At 46.5% G+C, this 21,472-nt stretch overlaps 2 protein-coding genes and 1 long non-coding RNA gene across 4 annotated transcripts; all 3 read right to left on the minus strand.

Moving 5' to 3' along the window:
• Nucleotides 1-2,298: 2,298 nt before the first annotated feature.
• Nucleotides 2,299-2,883, minus strand: LOC136357488 (uncharacterized). The gene is made up of 2 exons (XR_010742796.1): nt 2,756-2,883; nt 2,299-2,692 (listed from the first exon to the last, which is right to left on the minus strand). It is a non-coding gene; the product is annotated as an uncharacterized lncRNA (long non-coding RNA).
• Nucleotides 2,884-8,659: 5,776 nt separating this feature from the next.
• On the minus strand, nt 8,660-15,933 carry LOC4343950 (uncharacterized hydrolase YugF). 2 transcript variants are annotated; one of them, NM_001422276.1, is made up of 5 exons: nt 15,119-15,933; nt 9,697-9,789; nt 9,549-9,616; nt 9,304-9,442; nt 8,661-9,054 (listed from the first exon to the last, which is right to left on the minus strand). In NM_001422276.1, the coding sequence occupies exons 1-5, from the start codon at nt 15,794-15,796 to the stop codon at nt 9,049-9,051; spliced, it is 984 nt and encodes a 327-aa protein (NP_001409205.1). In that variant the 5' UTR covers nt 15,797-15,933; the 3' UTR covers nt 8,661-9,048. The 2 variants fall into 2 exon arrangements, with proteins under 2 accessions (XP_025882841.1, NP_001409205.1); XM_026027056.2 differs by lacking the exon at nt 9,697-9,789 and having other exon boundaries at nt 8,660-9,054; nt 15,119-15,930.
• A 1,164-nt stretch (nt 15,934-17,097) lies between these two features.
• On the minus strand, nt 17,098-20,979 carry LOC4343951 (signal peptidase complex-like protein DTM1). The gene is made up of 2 exons (NM_001422275.1): nt 20,476-20,979; nt 17,098-17,598 (listed from the first exon to the last, which is right to left on the minus strand). Exons 1-2 carry the CDS (start codon nt 20,724-20,726, stop codon nt 17,511-17,513), a joined length of 339 nt encoding a protein of 112 aa, NP_001409204.1. The 5' UTR covers nt 20,727-20,979; the 3' UTR covers nt 17,098-17,510.
• Nucleotides 20,980-21,472: the final 493 nt, after the last annotated feature.

The raw sequence follows: 21,472 nt of genomic DNA on the forward strand, positions 1-21,472 counted from the left end.
ATATTTCCGATATCGTTTTCGTTTCCGACATTATTGTTTTCGATTTTATTTTCAAAAAATTTTAATTATAGAAATGGACCAAATTGTTGATATTGTTTTCCGTTAGTTTCTGACTGTTTTCATCTCTAGATATTCACATCGCAAAATGGGACATTTGCCGTTTCGGTTTCATGGGAAGAGCTGCGTCTGTGTAGTTGTTGCCTGGTGGGGCTCGACTTGTACTTGTACTCATGGACAATATAAATCGTAAAATCGTAGTATCATATATATTCTGAGATGGCGAAAGCAGTGGTGTGACGTGTTTGTGTTGGTTACTTGGTTTGTGTGACGTGTTCGTGCGCTTGCGGTGTGTTGTGCTTTTTGCGCGTGTCGTGATGGATAATTCTAAGGGACTGTTTACTCCTCATTTTAAAGAAAATCCCTTTTAATATACTACAAAATTTTGACCATTGAATTAATTTGAGATTCGTGCAAACCCCATCAAACCCTAACTACTTTTCCTTCCCCTCCTCCCCTGCCGCCGCAAAAAATAGCTCGCTCCTCTCTCGACACCGCGCGCGTCCTGCGCCGCCGCCCCACTGTGCCACCACCTCGGCCTCGCCGGCTGGCCGAAAGTTGTCAACGGCGCTAGCAAGGCCCCCTCATCCTCCCCCTCCCTCTCCTCTCCTTTGCCTCAAGCTGGCGGCGGCGAGCTGTCTGTCGTCTTCCCCGTCACCGGTGGCGGGGCGCCACCATCGGGCGCCTCCTCCTACCACTCTTTTCCGTTTGCCCCCGCCGCCTACACCGGCCCACCGCTCGCTCCCGTCCCTGCGGCTTCAGCGGCGCCGCCGCCGCCGCCTCACCGCCCGCCTAATCCGCCGCCCACCGTCGGGTTGTCGCCTCCCACTGCTATCCCTTTAAAGCCGGCGAACTCCCCCCTCTTCCTCCTCCCCTCCCCCCTCCCACCCCCACCCCAGGACCCTAATTCGTCGGCCCTCTACCGAAGTTTGGGTCAGCCGGTGCCGGAGAAGAAGAGGGGGTCGTCGTAGTTGGAGAAAAAGAGCACGAATCGTAAAGCACATCTAATAATCCAAAATTTACAAGATTTAAGGTTATATTTTCTGTCAACATAAAGTTTAGCATTTCCGTAATTCTAACTCTCTTTTTTTCTCGTCGCAACAAGAGAAAAAGGAAGAAACAGGATACACTACACGTCGATAGAAAAATCAAATTAAAAAATGAAGTACATTTTGAAGAACAACACTTCGAGTAGTTTTTATCCTTTTCTTACAGGCTCTTAATGGGCCGAGAGCTCGGGCCCATATCAAAACAAGGCCCATGAAACTGAGAGCCCGAGGCAGAGACGAACACGGAGACCATATGGCCTTTTTACGAATTTTTTTTATTAAAAGTTTTACAAAAATAATTTTCCATTTTGAAAATTGACGGAAGTAGTCGCCTACCGCCCTCTGGGAAGGCGATTTTTAAAAATCGCCCTCCCAGAGGGCGGCGAAAATGACGTGGCAGACGGCCGTTCGCTCTCGGGCGACGGCCGTCAACGAAATTTGCAGGCGGCCCCCTTGCCGCCCTCCGCGAGGGCGATTTTGTACTGTGCGGGGGGCCGCCTGCAAATGGGCGGCGAGGGGGCATGGAATTTTGTATAAATATCAATAGTTATCAAATCTTTTTATATTGAAAACTATACAAGATTAAAATCTCCAAGACTGGTAAAATACAATTTTATTATTTTTTAGGGCATATTTGGATTGTTACCGTAGAAATATTTTGTTACCGTACAAATATTTTATTAATTTTTAGGGCATATTTGGATTGTTAGTGCCAAATTTTTCTTCACGACCAAATATTTGGTAAGGTAAAATTGCATTTGATCATATTTGGTTTGCTGCCAAAATGTAAAATTGTAGTGAAGAATGTTCTACATAATCTCAAATCTAGATTACGTATTACCAATGAATAGGCTTCCATTTTCGTGTGTTGTGTGCTAGTGGGAAAGAAGATATGAAGAGGTTGCCTTCAGATTGTCAATTATATAGCGTCGTTTTCACTGCAATATATGTGAACTCAATGAGATACATTATTCATTAGATGTGACAAGACGATCACGCGTGGGCGTGATTCACTTTATGTAAACAGGCAGCGCCGAAAGTTGATAGTGATAACTCGAGCTGCCGCTTTTCATGTGTGCTGTTGTGGACTGTGCGCGCTACTGGATCTGACACTACCGTGCAGCGCCGAAAGTGTGTTGTCGTGAGCATAAGTTGTTCTAGCACCATATGAATGAAAAGAACTATGTAGACGAGACAAACACAAGTAGTACTGCAGTAGTAATAGCAAAAGTAGTACTGCTTTACAAGTTTGTAAGCCAAAAGAAACGGTCACATAAGGACTGAAGAGGTAGAACACTACTGACGAGGCCTCTTACCCCTGTCCCTCCTACCCTGCGCCCTAATGTGCCCGTGGGAGTACGTGAGTCGGTCCGGGGGTACGGCACGGCCAACCCGTCCTGCCTGTACAGGTGTGACCTCTGGCTGCTCCTGAGTGTGCGCCTCTGGAGCTCCTCCAAGCTGAGAGGAGCCTAGTACGTCGTGGCGGTCTGCACCGTGCAAGTCGTCGTCGTAGAACTGGCTAGTAGGACCAGTCCTACCGGCGTGAGACGAAGAGGCCCCAGTACCGAAGATCCCGGCTGCAAATCCTGCTGGACAAGGACCATCAGTTTCGTACATGTATTTAACAGTATTAATAAAAAGTAAAGTACCGTGTGGGCGAGGGATCGACGCTCCGTGAGAGGAAGAGCTGGCGAACGCGCCCGAAGAGGTGGCGAACGCCCCTGCGGAGCTCGTGGAAGCGCCGGTCGTGCCTGCGAACGCGCTCGAAGGCAGACGAGGTCTTGCGATGAGGAAATGTGCAGTTAAAACATGGTGACATAATCGTGCAAAAGCTGAAACAAAAATGAACTAATATCTGGGCTGAACTGTACCGTGCGAAACCGGTGCTGTAGGTCGCACTGATCCGAAGCTAGGGGCGCTCGAAGGCAAACGAGGTCCTGCGAGGATGGATCATCAAGTTACGACGGGGTGATGTTTTCGTACAAAAACAGAAACAAAACTTAAGAAACCTCTGGGCTGAGCAGTACCGTGCGAAATAGGTGCCGTAGGTCGAGGTCCTGCTCCGACGGTAGGCGCGCGAGGCCGTGGTTGTACCGGACCAGCTGGAGGTACGACGTCCACGGCGCTGCGACAGGAGAAGACGCGCATGACCGCACGCATCTTCTCCTGCATCCGGTCGAAGGTCACCCTCTGCTCAACGTCAGTCAAGTGCAAACCTCTGTTCAACCTCACTTGGACTGCGGTGATATCGGCACTGATATCCCGTGCGGCATCAGCCTATGCAAGATGGAAATAACAAATTCAGTAGTTGTCCTATATTATGCAAGATAAATGAAATAATTGTAAGAAGTAATACAAATTGGATGTACCGCCACGAAGTAGTCTCGGTCACGGTGCGTGGGATACGCATCCGTGACAGCGGCAACGTGCGGCTCTGGGGCGTCTGGAGTGAAGGTCACACGCGCACGAGTGCGAGGAAGGTACCAACGAAGGTAGTCACGGTAGTTCTCCTCCGTGTGTGGGAAGAGCTCGTTGATCACCTCCTCTGTAGCTAACACCCAGTCGTCAACGTACTGCTGTACACGTGGAGCCCAAAGTGCGCCTGCTAGCTGTCCCCGTCGAGTCAACCTGTGAAGAGAGGTAAATTATATGGCTCGATGAAGTAATTATCATAAAAATTTAGAAATGAACAATCCGAACTCACGAGTGGTCGGCAGGGAGGACGGTCGGCTGCACGTTGCCCGGAAACACCTGCCTAAGTCCGAACTGTCTCATCACACGCTGCGGGCAGTGAGGCTCAACGAAAATGTCGAACACCATCGGCAGGATGGTGAGCCAGTAAGCCTGGTCGCGTGTGCACAAGGACGAAAGTCCTAGCGGTGCTCTCGCAGCGACGGCCTCTTCTGTGTACGGCTCCCAGATGACGTCGCTCGGCTGGAGACGGTCAAACTCGAACACGAAGTCCGGGTAACCACGTCTCACCTGGACGTGAGCGTAACGACGCTGCAATAAACATGATCGGAATTAGACATGTTATGTGAAGAAAAAAAAAGACGACTGATAAACTTATAACGCAGCGAAGTTGCACTAACCCCACGTCGACACCAGTAAGTCCCCATCGTGGGACCGTCCTCTGGCCACTGCGCGCTGCGACCAACCCCGTAGGGTGCGCTGTCCACCACTGGTCGACCTATGGCAAACCTCTCGGCTGCCCAAAGCTGAAGCAACATAGGGCAGCCAGCGATAGATACCACGCCTGCTCCTATCAACACACATTATTTCATACCGATGCACTTGTGTGCCTTGAGCAACAACTCGATGTCTCCGTGCCTTTTTGATTTTATCTTCCATGTACTTTGTCACTACGTTGCCAAACACTATGTTGTCATCGGCCATGGACGGACCAATTTTCTTGTATCGATCCCTAAAGTACGCTTGCGTGCCGTGAAGGATGAATTCAACAATAGCAACCAATGGAAGTACCCGAACTCCTCGCATTACCCAGTTGTACACCTCTGCCAAATTGGTTGTCATTATGCCATACCGAGATCCATCGGTGTCGAACAATAGAGACCACTTCTCCTTAGGCTCATTCTCAATCCACTGAGTGAAATTTCTGATGGACGACCCTGACCTCCTTCTCATTGTTGGTGGGTCATCATGTAATGCACCAAGAGGTATGGGAGGCTCGTCACCTTCAACTAGTGGTCTGCGAGATTGCTCATCTGTTTGCTTCGTTGTCAACTCATCCAACTTGTCCCACAACTCATTAAATTTCTTCTCTTGGTTCTGTGCACAGAGCCTCTTAAAGAGCTCCATAAGATGCTTGTTCTTCAATTGCTTGTAGAAATTTGCACCCATGTGACGCATGCACCACCGACTCCGAACATCAGGCCACTTAGCTGGAAGTCCCTTCTCATCCCAACCGTTCTGCAAGTAGTCAATAGCCCGCAACATACCCGCATGACGATCATGTATAAGGCAAACGTTGGGCCTCATACGCACCACTGCAATGTGCACTCTCTCTAGGAACCAGTACCAGCTTTCAGTGTTCTCACTCTCTACAAATGCAAAAGCCATAGGTAGAACCTGGTTGTTCCCATCACACCCAATTGCTGTCAATATCTGACCTCGGTATTTACCTGTCATAAAAGTTCCATCTATGCATAGAACAGGTCGATAATGCACAAAAGCATTGATGCAAGCACCCAATGAGAAAAAGGCTCTTTGCAGCACACTCTTTGTTCGATCATCAACCGATGTAAATGTATGTAGGTCATAGTACGTATTATTATTCCTCTGGGCAATGGTGGCTAACAAACGAGGCAAATTATCATAAGAAGCTTCAAATGTGCCATACCTCATCTCAATGATCTTTTGTTTGGCTCTCCAGGCCTTTGCATAGCTTATGGTGTACTTGAATTTGTTCTCGATGTGCCTAATAATTGATTTTGGTTCAAAGCCAATGTTACCAACAACACTGTTGTACATCTCACTTGCCACAAAAGCTGAAGTGATGTTTCGGTGATACTTCTCCACCCCTTGTAAGTAGCACTTGTGCTCGGTCACAATGCTAACTTTCCAATAATCATTCCATTTACCCTTATATGCATGGACACGCCACGGACAATCTTCCTTCATGCACCTCACTTCATACACATAATTTGTTGACTTGACCACCCTAAACTCTCTCTGCAAGGAAACTGCCCAATGCTTCACCGCCTCCTTCATCTCATCCTTATGAGCATATCTTGCACCCTCAATTACCTCGTTCTCCTTATACTCCCAGGGTACATGATCACCCTCTGATATAACAAGTCCAGAGAAGTCCTTATTTGCCCAATCAGTGGCCATTACATCACCTTCCTCATCGGATGATGCGTCGTCGTCCACTTCCTCATTATCCGAATCTTCCCTCTCCATTTCATCAACAATTATACCGACTCTCTCCCCCTCATCCGCCATGCCCATAGCCTGCTCCTCCCTTGGTTGATTTTCCTCATTTTGCATCGATGGTCCAACAACATCCCCTGCATTGATAGGACCCTCTACATCTTCGGTTTGCATTGAAACATTTATATCTTTCTCTTGTACCGACACAAATATAACGAGGAGCCATGTCCGTTCAAAAGCCATTTCCACATACCGTCTCCAAGCATCAGTGCTGTCCATCGGCATTAGTTCCCAAAAATAACCTTCTGTTGCACGACTCACTACAACTGACACTGACATTGTGTAGACTTCTTGGTCTATTCTAAATCCTCTTAACAACCAACTATAAATTGACTGAAATGTTCTCTCCGCAGGCCTATCGATGCCCTTAGATGTCATTACAAAATCTGACAGATCAACACCATCTGGACCAAATCTAATATTTCCTTCACCGTGAACTATCTGAAATGTGACCTTACTTGACATTGTGCCTGATGAAAACAATAACTGCGTTAACCTCGCATTTCTGTACTACGCCCTAAGTTACATTCTCTACAATATTGTTCTCTAAATTTCTAAAATTACGTTACATTCTCCAGATCAAACTAAACTACATCTTACAATTAACACTACTGTCTATGTCTCAATTCATACTATTATATTCTATGCTCTGGATCTACACATATGTGCTGTGTGCTACAGATGTGCTAAAATATATGGAACTAAAACTAAAACGCAACATATATACTCAAACATAACATATTAGTACAAATGCAAAAGATGTATGGGAGCATACCTGTGATGAATTGAGCGAACCAGCAGGGCTTCGCCGCTCCCCTTCTGCTGCCCTCCCCTCTCTCTCTTTTGTTTTTTTGGATTTTTAGTGAATATAATGAAATTTCACAGAGGAGGTACTGGGCTTTATAGGGGGAGAGGCAAAAATCGCCCTCCCCCAGGGCGGCAAGGGGGCCGCCTGCAAAATTCCATGCCCCCTCGCCGCCCATTTGCAGGCGGCCCCCCCCACAGTACAAAATCGCCCTAGCGGAGGGCGGCAAGGGGGCCGCCTGCAAAATTCCATGCCCCCCCCTCGCCGCCAATTTGCAGGCGGCCCCCCGCACAGTATAAAATCGCCCTAGCGGAGGGCGGCAAGGGGGCCGCCTGCAAATTTCGTTGACGGCCGTCGCCCGAGAGCGAACGGCTGTCTGCCACGTCATTTTCGCCGCCCTCTGAGAGGGCGATTTTTCCAGAGGGCGGTAGGCGACTCCTTCCGTCAATTTTCAAAATGGAAAATTATTTTTGTAAAACTTTTAATAAAAAAAATTATAAATAAAAAAAATTCGCCTTTTTACGGTGAGGCGGTGCGCTCCCACGGATCGATCCATCAGAAAAATAAATGGGACATTTACCGTTTTGGTTTCACGGGATGCGCTGCGTCTGGGCAGTAGTTGCCTAATTTGGTGAGGCTCGACTTGTACTTGTACTCATGGGCAACATATGTGGTGTTTGGCTGTGTTTGAGTTCCCTTTAAACTTCCAAAAAAATCAGTCACGTTAAATATTTAAACACATATATAAAACATTAAATATGAATAAAAAAACAATTGCACAGTTTGTATGTACATTGCGAGACGAATATTTTTAGCCTAATGTAGTGCTACATTAAATATTTGCTAATGATAGATTAATTAGGCTTAATAAATTCGTCCCGCAGTTTACATGCGAAATCTATAATTTATTTTATTATTAGTTTATGTTTAATACATTAAATGTGTGTCTATATACTTAAAAAAATAATTGGCTGCGGAACTAAACTCGACCTTTGTTAGTAAGATAAGCCGTAAAATCAATAGTATCATATTCTGAGATGGGGAAAGTAATGGCGGTGGAGAGATCAATGTTTGTACCAGATTTGAAGATTGGATGTAACACACAGCACAACGGGGTGGTGGCGCAGTTGGCTAGCGCGTAGGTCTCATAGCTATACGTGAGTGATCCTGAGGTCGAGAGTTCGAGCCTCACCCCAAATTTTTTTTTCCAACGTGACGCACAACAAGCGACTCGTAAAATAGGCCCAGCACATCTGCCCTTGTTAAATGAATAGAACGGCCGAACGCGAACCCCCGGCCATCCTGAGTGCCTGTTTGGTTTCCAGGACTTATTTCAACTCCCTGTTACATCGGATGTTTAGACACTAATTTAGAGTATTAAACATATATTAATTACAAAACCCATTCTATAACCTTGGACTAATTCGCGAGACGAATCTTTTGAGTCTAATTACGTCATGATTTTAACAATGTAATGCTACAGTAAACTATAATTATGGATTAATTAGGCTTAAAAAATTCGTCTCGCGGATTAGCTCTCATTTATAAAATTAGTTTTTTTACTAGTCTATGTTTAATACTCCAAATTAGCGTCCAAACATTCGATGTGACATGGGCTAAAAAGTTTTAGCCCCATCTAAACACCCCCTGAATTGCTAGCCGTTTTCGTGCAGCGACGCACGGGCTCGAGTGCGTCAGAGCACCCTCGTCCGTTGCATTGCATCGGTAATATTTTTGGTGGTTTTCTACTCACTCAGGACTCGCCCGCTGGTGAGTGGTGAGCGCTGCGGCCGTGTACTTGCAGACGCTTCGGGCTGTTTCACTTTATTGCCAAAATCAATCAATTTAACGGCTTCCACATCTCGGCCTGCCTAACTGGGTGATCCTCTGTTGCATCATGCATGCTTGCGTGAACAAGAGGATCACAAACTGGCCGAAATACCTAATTAAGTTAATTTTACACGGTAAGAGAGAGAGAGAGAGATGGCACAGGCACGATTGACTGGCAGCCGTTTGCTTTCCGAAACTCGATTCTTCTTCACACCGCTCGGGGTTGCACCGTGCCAGAAGATACACCAGATAGTCGAGGATGGATTTGTTGGATGGTGCAAGCCTTTACCAGTTTGTGTACCAGTACCACACGAAGATGCTCACGAGGAGAGACCTATCTGCCGTCGACGGAAGCTACACCTGCGAAACGGATCAAGGAACATGAGAGATCACCCAGAAATCGTATCATGACACATATGCAGTTTGCGAAACCGCAAGTTTGGTTGCAAATGTCCGTTTCAGTAATGCTATGAAAACTGCTCGATAATGACTATTCCCAAAAAACCGCTGAAATCATGCACATTCAACCAAGCTATTGTATTCATGTGTTGGTTGTCTTATAAAAAGGTTGATGTCCTACAAATGCCCAAAGTTTGCATTATTGCATACCTTCTCATCGTTCAAAGGTTCGGTGACTCCCTCTTGGAAAAACTCAATGATGTTCCTGCACACATCCTTGGGCTTCTCAAGGTTGACCGCATGCCCAGCATTTCTTATCACTACTAATCGAGAACTCTCACCTAGATGTCTGTCAATATGTTAAAGTCAATATCATTACTCTGCCAATCGATCCTATTCTTTGTGTACTCCATGGAGAAAATTTGTGTTTCAAATTGAAGGTAGCGATAGCAAACCTCTTCAGTCTATGAGCCAACTCCATGGGGAATACCTTATCCCGCTCCCCCCAAACTATGAGCGCTGGCTGCATTAAGTGAGAAAGAAACCATCTTCAAATGTTTCAGATGTAAGTGTAGTAGAGTTTAATCACATACTAATTGGTACCTGGCTAATTATTGGAAGATCTGAAAGCTGCCTTTCACTAATCAAAGCATATAATAACTCAGTTTTTTCTTGGATATAATCCGAGCCCATTACCTGATACATACGAAAAAAGCAACATATGTAACTCAATTTCTTTTTCCTGTACATAATCCAAGCCCAGTACACTATTTATTGTGGTTTATGTGCTACTCAAATCACTATGGAGAGAGCGCCCAAATCACTGATTATTCCATGAATATTCTTGAAAAACATATCATCTGATGAAAGTAACTGAGCAAGAGCTCTTCAAAATACTCAATTTTTGGGTATTTTGCTACTAAAAAAAGATAAGCTGATTTTCAAAATACTCAATTGTATATGCAAATGCCTGCCTTCTATGTCTTCAATAATCCATAATATGTAAAGCATCACAAAGAACAAAATTTGAGATGTTTCGAGCTTTACTAAAGTCGAGTTGGCTCTTGTTACAGATCAAGCAAACCTTCATCCCATTTTCGCGAACGCGCAAAAGGATTGCACGTCAATACATTAGAAGAAAGGAGTTATAGTTACACAACGCAATCAGCCATACCGGCTTATGCCAGGGGAAGAGAGAAAAAGCAAAATTAAAAACTTGAAGCTTAGAAAAAACTACGGTGGCTAAAACACAAACTCCAAGCAAACCTTGGAGCAACTTCCAGTATACATTATGCCCCATGTATGCCAGTAATCAGGTTCAATTAACAAGTTCAGCATGTGGGCGAGAATCATTCTTTCAAAAGATAATGAACCTCATCTTCATAATCGTTCACTCTTTTGTTTACAAATTCAGTTTTCTAATTCCTTTTTGACCCAGGAGGTTGATGATTTCTGTATTTCACAAGACTGTATCCTTGAATGTTACCCGTCATTTAGGGAGTGTCTAATAAGATCAAAGCATTTCTTTTAGAAGTCCCATCTTTAATTTGTAAATTAACACATTTCATAATGTTTGCAGTTTATCACATGGATGAACATCTGTCACGCCCTGAAGTTCCTCTCCTTGCTTTAAAATTTGTTAAATAAATCGCCCGAAGAAATTGTTCAATTTAACCTAGAGTTGAATCCCTAAATTAATAAATGCAAATAATAATCGGAATCGGCATGTGGAATTTTTCTTGGATTCTACATGTCAAAATATGCTAACAGGATTTTTAGTGGAATTTTCAGAGCCTTGGAAATAATTTTAACCAATTAAAATAAGCAAAGTGCAATAAATAATTCCTGGAAAATCCTTTTTTTCCTTTTCTCTTCTTTTTCTTCCTTTTTCCTCCCTTTTTCCTCTTGTTGGGCCGTCGGCCCACTTCCTCCCGCGCCCTTCCTCCTTGCTGGGCCGGCCCACTCCCTCCCTCCTCTCTCCGGGTCACCGACAGGTGGGGCCCACCTATCGGCCCCTTCTTCCACCTCCAGCCGACGGCAGCGCCGCCGCCGAAACCGCCGCCCACGCCACCGCTTCCTCCACATCCGCGCCCCGCTCTGCGCCCACACGCCCCCCACGTCGCCGCCCCCACGCCCCGCCATCTCCTGCCCACGCGCGCGCGCCCGCAAGGGCGGGATTCAATTCGAATCCCCCCCACTCTCTCTCTCCACCTCCCACGTCGTCGGCGAGAAATCCGGCTGCCCCCGGCCACGTCCGCCCCTCCCGAGTCCCTATAAAACGCTCCCCGTGTCTCCCTCTCTCTTTTTCCGCGCTCGCCGTCTCCTCTCGTGCTCTCTAACGCCGCCGCGCCGTTCGCCGCTAGCGCCGCCGCTTGCCGCCGCCTCCGGCCGTGCACCGCCGCCACTATAGCCACTGCCGCGCCAAGCCGCCACCGCTACTAGCTTCGCCGTCGCGGGAGCTATCCCGGCCGCCGCTCGCTTGCCGCGCGCCGCCGCCTACCGCTGCTAGTCGTCGCTAGTGCCGTCGCCGCGCCGCTCCGTTGCTGCTGTTGGCCTCGCGAGATCGAGGCCCGTCTCGTCCATCCCGCGCGCCCCGCCGTCCGCCGCTTGCCGCCGCCGTCCGCCGTCGTCTTCACCCACGCTGGCCGAATCCCTGGTGAGGACTCACTCTTCCTCTTTTACTCCTCCTTCCCCGTGTGCGTCGCCGCCTCCTGTCCGCGCCGCCGCTTTGGCCATGTGCCGCCATCTCCTCGCCAGCCACCGCCATCTCCGCGCCGCCGGTCGCCGCCGTCGGTGGCCGCTCGCCGCCGCCGCATCACCTAACCGGCCGGCTGGTTTGAAGCCGAGCCGAGCCGACCGGGCATCTCCCCCTCCCCTTGAGCCACTGCCCGGTGGGGCCCACCCACCAACCGGTGCCACCTCCTCCCCCTTGAGCTGCTGCCGGGGGGGTCCCGCATGTCGGCGCCCCCCCCCCTTTGCTGACGTCATCCGGGATCCTTTATTGCGCAATAAAACTCAGTAAGGCTTTTCTTTTATAGTAATAAACACAGATAATCTTCTAAAATTCATATCTAATTCATCCGAGCTCCGATTAAGTCCATTCAAGTCTCAGTAAATTCATAAAAATGCGTAGAATCCATTAAAAATGGTTTTGTTTCCTGTTTCAGTAGTCTTATAGGCTGTTTTGCTTGTGTGCTTTGTTTGTCGCATAGATTTCGGTCGTTTCGTCGATCCGCGGTTTCTCGAAGACGTTGCTGTGGTCTCATCAGTGCGAGAGCAAAGCAAGCCATACATTACGATTGATCATATTGTACCCAATTTACAAATGTCCCGCATTTCTATTAAGTATTGCATTGTTTTACAATATCACGTGGGATGGGTCCTACTACTCAGCCATATCTTGTTTACCTTATGCCATTGATAACTTGGGTATTAAGATGCTTAGATGTTGGTTTAGGGAATGCTTAGCCATGCTTAGTTCAACTAGTACACAATGGAGGAATCACATTAATGCATAGACTTTGATTATTGGCAATAGCTTTGGATTAGTGCCACCGCAAGGGTGTTAGTTAATTAAAATACACTACATGGTGGGCTGTGGGTGCATGGTTTTGCTAGTCGTGCCCATGGCGATTAAGGACCGGTTCGCGGGATGCCCTGGAAGAATTTATCGTACTTGCCACAAGCCAGCATGGGCAACGGCTGGGCTTGTAGTGTAGCTTTCCTCTAGTCGACGTACCCAGGCGAGGGTGGGCGTGATGGAGTTGGGTCGGCCAGGGTGTCCGGTTGATCGGCTTCCGGATTCACCGCGGTACGAAAGGGGGGCTGCCCGTTGCCTGCTGGGGACGGGGGCGAACCCTAAGGTGTGGTGCGATCGGTTAAAGGGGGTTATGTGAAGGGTCCTGTCACGGCCTCTTTCCGGTATGTCGTGGTGGCATGTCGGCGCACGGTAACGTGTCGTGGGGCTGCGTCTTGTGGGTACAGTTGTACACCTCTGATCAGAGTAAAACTATTCGAATAGCCGTGCCCGCGGTTACGGGCGGTCAACCAGATTCACCGTGATTAGTCTCACCCCTAGTTTAGCTTAATGAACTGGTGTAGTTCAGGTGGTTGGTTAGGCCTGTTGCAATGTGGTGTAGCGTTGGATAGTGATTGGTTAATATTGATTAATTGCTACAACTATTTTACTGCTTTCAACTGCTGCTTTTAAATGCTAGCTTTATGCAAATGAACCTCTAGCCTCCTTTGGTTATACCCTGCATCATACCTTCTCTTCCGGTATGACTTGCTGAGTACAATGGGTAGTACTCAGTCTTGCTCTCTTTTCCCCCACCCCAGAGTTGAAGTTCTTCTCAGTTGGAGATCTCTCGATGAAGTTGGTTTCGTCGCTGCCGTCAAGGATGTCTGTGGAATGGAGTCGCCTCGCTGCATGAGTCAAGTCTTCAGGCTTAGCTCGCTTTTATCCTTTTCCGCTGCATTTGTAATCTTTTGTATTTTTGTAAGACGTGGATCTGTATGTCAACAATTGTCGTTTGTGTACCCTGGCTGGTCCTGGACAGGGGTTTAATGCACATTCAGCTTAGAAATTATGGTTCGTAAATTTTTGGGCGTGACAACATCCCACTAGTATAACGATGCTAAACAATCTATCCAACCTGGTATTGAATTCTCCCCAACACCAGAAAAACTTGTTTCTCTTCTTTTCCTGCTAGCATCAGCCAACATTCTTGAGCAGCACATGAATGGATACCCAGGATAACTGGGTGAAATTAGATAAAATGTTCTCAACCAAGCCATATTTTACTTGAAACAATTTCCACTCTTTTGAGCTGCATTTGCCATTACTAAAGAGAAGGAAATGGTTGCATGGTCAAATGAACTCCCAACTGCTAGCAAAATCCAGTTGCAATTTATTAAGTCCAAAATATGTTCGCATTTCGGTAGTCTGGGTACAAGTATATTTATTGAGGGCAAAACACTAACAGGAACTACAAAGAAAACTTAGGTGAGTTTGAGGAGAGGGGGATTGAGAAGATTGGGAAGATACACAAAACGAGGTGAGCCATTAGCACATGATTAATTGAGTATTAACTATTTTAAATTTTAAAAATGGATTAATATGATTTTTTAAAGCAACTTTCCTATAGAAAATTTTTGCAAAAAATACACCGTTTAGTAGTTTAGGAAGCGTGCGCGCGGAATACGATGTCCTTTTCTCACCCAATCCCCAGAACTCATCACAACGAACGCAGCCTTAGTCAGTGTCTGAAGTATACACAACAGATACTTGAATGTACATGGGTAAGCAAAGAACTGGTGGGCCTACTAAAATGCAGTATCAAATCAAGTGCTCTGTTAGTTTTTGAAAAAATCGAGTTGTCACTACCCTGGCCCTACACATGCAAGTGTTTCCACTGTTCTCCACATTTGCAAACTATGTACATATTTAAGCAAACGGACAAGACAAAGCGAAAATGACAATATGTTTCTGTTAAGCTACTGACAAGTGTAAATATTTTGAGGCTCTGTTGGCTCAATCAAATCTAAGCATGTATTAAACTAGCCACATAGAGGACATTCAGTGAGTTGGTGTCCATTAGTCCATCATAAGGATGGTAATATTAATACATTAAGTGAGATGTTCTCGCCACAAAAGACAAACTGCATTTATCCCCTTGCCATTTCGGTTCAATACACTTTTGCCTCCAAGCATCCCTCGTAATGGCGTGCAAAAACAAGATTAGCCTCGTGATCGTGAGATGATCACGAGATGCCTCGATGGCTAATCAGCAAAATTAGCCTAACACAGATGTAAGATGCTACTTTGTATACTTCTATATGGAATAGAATTCGGCATAATTCCCTAACAACTGTAGAGAGCACAGCATTCTAGAAGTGCCTAAATTTTTTTCCCCTCTTGTGATTCTATAACTTCATCTAATGCCCGATAGCAATGTAATCCAGGGATTGATTTCGAACCAATTTTAAAAAGAAATCTCAAAGATAAAAAACGAAGCGGCCTAACCTTAATGTAATCCCAGAGGAAGCAGGAGGGCATAATGCAGGGTGGCCGCACGAATGTGAGCCTGACGAGGCGCCGCACCTCCTCCGGCCGCCGCGGCACGAGCAGGTCCGCCGCCTCCCCGACGCCGGCCACCGGGAACAGCCCACCGGCCAGGTCCTTCTCCTCCAGGCAAACCCCCGCGCACACCAGCACCACCCTCTCCACCGCGTCCGGGTACATGGCCGCCATCCTGTAGCCCACGAATCCCCCATAGCTGACCCCGACCAGGCCGAACCTGGCGACCCCGATCGCGTCCATGGCCGCCTTGATCGAGCGCGCCTGGAAGGCTTCGGAGCGGTCGGCGAGGCGGGTGTAGGAGGCGCCGAAGAAGAGGAGGTCGGGGACGATGGGGTCGTAGCCCGCGGCGATGAGGGGGCGGAGGTAGGGCGCCCACTGCCACGTGGCGGAGGCGCCGAAGCCGTGGAGGAGGAGGAGCGGGTTCCGCGGCGGGTTGGCGGGGACCCAGACGTGCACGGTGGTGCCCGCGTCGTCGTCGACTCCGGTGGGGAGCGGGATGGCGAGCGGGCGGAGGCCGGCCCTGAGGAAGCGGCGGCTGAAGCAGCGGTCCCGCGCCGCCGCGAAGCTGAGGATGGACGACCTCCTCCCGATGGCCGCGGCCGGCGGAGGTGGGGGTGGCATTGCTCGCCGCCGACCGCCGGAGAGAGTTGCGCGGCTAAATTTGGCCGCCCAAGCGTGGTGGTGGTGGTGGTGCAGCGCGAGTGCGAGAAGAGAAGAGAATGGCACTTGCTTAGATGAGAATGAGATTAGTGCTCGTCATTGTCTGGGTGGTTAAGCTGCTTTATTACGGTTTTAACAGAGCCAATCACCGTGTGTATAACGTGGGATGGTCACAGGATGGAGGTCGGCGCGTCGGGACGTGGCGTTTTTTTTTTTTTTTTGGGCAGACAGAAACTAGTGCTACAAAAGCCGGCGGCCCACTCGAATCGTCGAATCCAAAGGAACCCACTGCTCCTCGATGCGGAGCCGCGGAGAAGACGCCCACTCGTACTCGTGGGGTTGTGCGGGCAGCGCGCGCGCGCCACGTGCCGCCACGCGTGTCGCGGTTCTTGAATCTTTGAGACGCCATTTCGTTTCATCATTTTTCCCCCTCTACGCAGAGGCGCCGGCGGCCGTCGACGGAGCCGCAAGCGGTAAGCTGCTTGTTTCTCTCGGTGGACTTCAGGCCTCATCCTTTCTCAGCCAAAATTTTTGAATTTTAATTTTAAATTTAAAGTTGATTTTAGGATTTTATTAATCGTAGTTTATTTTTCATCCTTTATTTTTAGATCATTAAATACATGTATATAAAAGTTGTATTCACATTTTTTTTTCATTTGCAAATATACCCATTTTGTTTTTTTCTCTTATTCGCTAAACGATGGGGCTATTCGTCTTAGACCATTAAGAACATGTATATAAATCTTAGACCATTAAGAACATGTATATAAAAATTTTATTCACAAATTATCTTTCATTTGCAAAAATACCCATTTCGTTTTTTCTCTTATTAGATATATATATAAACGATGGGGCTGTTCGTCTAAATGACAGGGCTACCCTGAGCCTGAGGCCAGACCGCCAGAGGAACTTCCCTGGGAAGAGGATCTTCTCATTTACTTTCCTCGCTAATATATGGATTTGTTAGATAAAAGAATTTATATGTTAGTGACACAAGTTACGTAAGTTAAAAAGTTCCCTATCTGGCTGCCCAGGCTTGACACCTGCTAGACCGCTAGAAACTATCAGAAGATCAAACTTCACGCTCATATCAGCTGGAGGGAAAGTACAATCACACCAGAAATAAGCCTGGCATCACGTTGAACAAGCCGTTCAACCCTGATCATGCGAACCACGAGTAGCAAGGGATCAACACGCACTTGTTTATCCAACCAAAGGGGCCGTTGTTAGTTGTAAGTAGTAACTAAGTAGTAACGCACAGTGATGGGCGATATACTGGTGAATAACAAGAGTGTCTGATAAAACATGAGACTACTGTATCAGATAAACCATTCATTCTGTGCAAAGAACATTTTCATAGTGCTCTCTGTATCAAAACAAGACGCGCTACTGAGATCAAGGGGAGGAGAGGAGAAAAACGAAGAAGAAAATAGGGCTAGGAATATTGAGCTGAGCTGAGCTGAGAGTGGCATTTGCCCATTACAAACCTCCATTAGTTACAGACATCAACCTGTGATGGGGACTGTTCCCCAATCCCCATTAGACGTTTCGTATTGGCAGTGTATAATAAAATCAGGCAATATAAATGGCCAAGAATGGCAATGTGATGATGGTACTCTCCCAAAAACTTCTAATCCATACATGAGAGCAAAGGCGGAGAGGAAGGTGGATTCCACTAGCTAGATACGTACATCCACCACTTGTAAAGGCCAAACCCATAGATTGTCGTAAGCATAGCCATCCTTAGGGGATAGGGCTTAAATCTGCAGGGGAGAAGATAAAAACATGGTCAGTCAGTTTTCTGATTAATAGCACAGTTATATGAAGCTAAATCAGCAGTTGATCTAGGACAATGGAATTAACTGTCTAAGCATAGTGAAGCTTTTGTTAGAGGAAAGTGTACAGTGAGTAGACAGCTTCACCAATAAAATGCTATTCTTGTGAGTTCGGTTGGCAGTGCTGCCAGGGTAGTCTGTTGTGATCTGGCAACTTACAGTGTTATTAGTACCTTAGAATTTATTACTACAATCCACTCAGCGAGAGATTTACAGCTGGTTTCTTGGCAATTGTCTTAACAATGTCAGGATTTATGGCCAAGAATTATGTATAGAAGACATTGAAGTGAATTTATCGCAAAAATTATGAGGCAATTCAAAATTATAAAACCTTCTGACTGCCACTAGTCCACTACTGGATCTAATGCATTATTAGGTATTTGCAGCAGGTCACTGGTTAAAACATGAGCACTAGTATATGTGTGGGGTACAAATACCTCAGTTAGAAAATGCACAGGTGGTCGTAGAAACAAATAGAATAAGAACGGACAGATAAAGTGGAGTAATATATAGTGCTCCAAGCTAACTTCAGGAAAGAAACAAGACTCCCTATTGTATTTTGCTGAAAACAAAACTTGGGGAAAAAACACCACAGACGCAATCTACTAAACCAAAGGTTAGTGTGGTTTCAAATGTCGATCTCAATTGCTATATGCCATTTGCTACTTGTCAAAGCCAAAACACTGCAAGTAAAAAGAGTTTGATTTCCAGTTTCTATCACTTACCAACAAGCTTTTCAGAAAACAAAAGCACAAGGTTTGAAATGTTCACAGGTAATTGCTATTCTGCTTGCGATGAAACGCTACCAAGTTAAGTTGACAACTAAACAGTCGTAATTCATTTTATGAGTCAATTTCAAGACGTTAAAAGATAAGTCTAAACCCTAAATCAGAATGACTTCTATATACTTCTATATCTACAATCTTGGACCAAAATTTGAACCCCGAACAGAAAACATAAAACAAAAGCACAAGTTTTGAAATGTTCAAAAGTAATTGCTATTCTGCTTGCAATGAAACACTACCAAGTTAAGTTGACAACTAAACAGTCGCAATTCATTTTATAAGTCAGTTTCCAGACATTAAAAGATAAGTCTAAACCCTAAATCAGAATGACTTCTATATCTACAACCTTTGGACCAAAATGATCAAACATGCAGGCTTGAATGATCAAACAAAAAACCAGAGTCAAACAACAAATTAAACTACACTGTTCATAGAAATCCTGGTACATACTCATTTGGATAAAATTGATAGTTCAATAAAATGTAGCGATTGACAGCCAACTTCGATCTGTCAAAAAGGAAAACTAATTAACACGAAATTATCAACAATGTACTATCTGAGTTAGCACTTGTTTCTCTGAGTCTCAGCACTCCCCTGCCCTAGGAGGCCAGGACCGAGCACATCAGCACCATCACAAACGTACAAAATCCAGGAGCTAGATTTGGACACCGGTCAATTTTAGGTGTGTCTACAGTTTTACACCGAACTGGTGTGATGGGCTGATGGCACCATGAGGCAGCCAGATCACAATTGTAAAGGAAAAGGAGAGGTTAAATTCCAAAAACTCTGTTAGCTCCTTCCTAAATCACAATTTAGCATACTGCTCCTCTTAATATATTTTCGGGCAGATTCCAACTGCATATGATCATATCCCATGCAACAACCTGCTAACTAAGGAACTCGAGGCAGGCTGGAAGTTGCCCTCACACGCTACGCAGCTACACTAGCGCTTTGCTACAGCATCCCAGGGGGGCTCACACGGGCAGGAGTTAGCACCTAAACGCTAGAAAACCAGCCAGTCTTTTGTTTCCGACCATTTTCAGCAAAACAAATGCACATAGAGCTCAGGGCAAACTGTAGAGAACCCTTTTTTTTCTCTTCAACAAACAAACTGGTTTCTCCATCCACCTTTGGGAAATGACAAGCTGATAAGCAACCTCTGGAAGTGCATAAATTAGAGAGAAAAGAATTAAAAGCAAGTGCAAATTGTCCAGAAAGGTGATACCAGTTCATAAACCAAATCCGGTACTCAAAGCACGGACAATTCCACTGGTGTGCTAAGCATCAACAGCTCCTACTACTTATTTTCCACACTTCCTTTACTCAATTCGAGAGTTCTAAAAGCTAGAAGCGGCACAACCACAAACCAACTTCCAGCTGCCCTAAAGAACACAGTTAATAAGCCAGTGAAACTTTGCATTCCATAGCAGTATTAAAAGCATCAGGACCACCCACCAGCTGCCCTATAATTCTGCAACTAAACTAGTTAAGGCTTGCCAGTGTCCATTAAAATGGCGTTGCATACTGGAGACCGTGTTTTGTACAGAGAGGTCCAGAGCAAATCCGATTTCCTTTCTCCAATCAGGCACTGTATCATCAATCCTATAATTCTCAATCGCAGTTTGACGTGATAAGTGATAAATCACGGAGAGATCAAGAACACGCATGACCAATCCAGTAGTAGAAAACAAAATAGACAGAACTTTTGCCAATACCCACTAGAATTGGTAAGTTGGTATTGATCAAGAGAAACCTGAAACTGCATCAATTTCCTCGTCCTTCCGTGTCGAGAACCCAATTCGGCCATCAGCGAACGGAAATTTGCTCTCTAAAATCGAAACTAGCACAGAAAATTTCCCAAAACAAGCGATATTTGCCTCAACAAATTGTAAAATACAGCGATATCCTATCCGCTAGCACCCGATCCCCCCATGAACGCCAGCCAACCAACTCCAGGCAAAGCAAACCGAAAGACAGAAGGAGCAGGAGAGGGGAAGGAGGAGGAGGGAGGAGGGCTTACTTCCAGACGTCGTGCTCGCGATCCGCGGCGGCTTCGGCGGCCGTGCGGCGGGAGGCCGGCATCGGGGTGAGCCACTGGGAGTAGTCGCGGTCGAAGAACTCCCAGTCGGGGAGCAGCACGCCCGCGATGGCCAGGATTCCGAACCCGTACGTCGCCGCCGCCTTCCGCACCGACGCCGTCACCACCCCCGTCACCACCACCGCCGCCGCTAGCGCCACCAGGCTCCGCCGCAGCATCTCGTCCCTCCCCATCCCACCCACCGCCGCTCCCACCCCGTCGTACTCCTCCTCCTCCTCCTCCTCCTCGAAGCTTCGCGGAGCCGAGTCGCGAGGCAGGACGAGGAGAGAGCGACTCCGCGGCTACGCCTCCGCGCGCGCGCGCGCGCGATCTCTACGCCCTCGCCGCCGCCGCCGACGCCGACGCCGACGCCCGCCGCGCGCCGCGGTTTCACTGCTCAGGGAGGCTCGGTGGTGGGGGCAAAGTAGGAAGGGTGGCTCACCAAGCGAGCGACATGGACTCGGTCTTTCCCTTTTTATCGTGAGGGTGGTGTCAGACTGACAGGGCGGTCCCACCCTCCGTGGACCAGCTGCTGGCCATGCCGCCCTTAATGATCAAGCTGGTCAATGAAGTTGTTACTTTCTCCGTGTCAAAGTTCATTTTTCACACATCTTAGTTATATCAATAAAAGAATAAAATACTGGTACTTCCTCTGTTTCACAAATGTAATTCATTCTAATATTTTCCACATCCATATTAATGTTAATAAATCTAAATAGATATATATGTCTAGATTCATTAACATCAATATGAATATACGAAATGTTAGAATAACTTACATGGTTAAGCGGAGGGAGTATTACTTTATCAAATATCAATATAACTATTTTTCATTTTATATTTACTCTCGATATAATTATTTTTTATTTTTACAAACTTCGATGCTAGAATTATTGAACAATAAACTTATTTTGAGATAAATGGGAGATGTCAAGAATGA

The sequence above is a fragment of the Oryza sativa genome, chromosome 7 (genome assembly GCF_034140825.1).
Source record: "Oryza sativa Japonica Group chromosome 7, ASM3414082v1".
Lineage (NCBI taxonomy): Eukaryota > Viridiplantae > Streptophyta > Magnoliopsida > Poales > Poaceae > Oryza > Oryza sativa.

Coding starts and splice junctions, on each gene's coding strand:
- LOC4343951 (NM_001422275.1), bottom strand. CDS start 20,726: ATGGGGAGGGACGAGATGCTGCGGCGGAGCCTGGTGGCGCTAGCGGCG. Junction 17,599..20,475: donor CGCGAGCACGACGTCTGGAA/GTAAGCCCTCCT, acceptor TCTCCCCTGCAG/ATTTAAGCCCTATCCCCTAA.
- LOC4343950 (NM_001422276.1), bottom strand. CDS start 15,796: ATGCCACCCCCACCTCCGCCGGCCGCGGCCATCGGGAGGAGGTCGTCC. Junction 9,790..15,118: donor TCCTCTGGGATTACATTAAG/GTTAGGCCGCTT, acceptor CGTATGTATCAG/GTAATGGGCTCGGATTATAT. Junction 9,443..9,548: donor TTGGCTCATAGACTGAAGAG/GTTTGCTATCGC, acceptor ACATATTGACAG/ACATCTAGGTGAGAGTTCTC.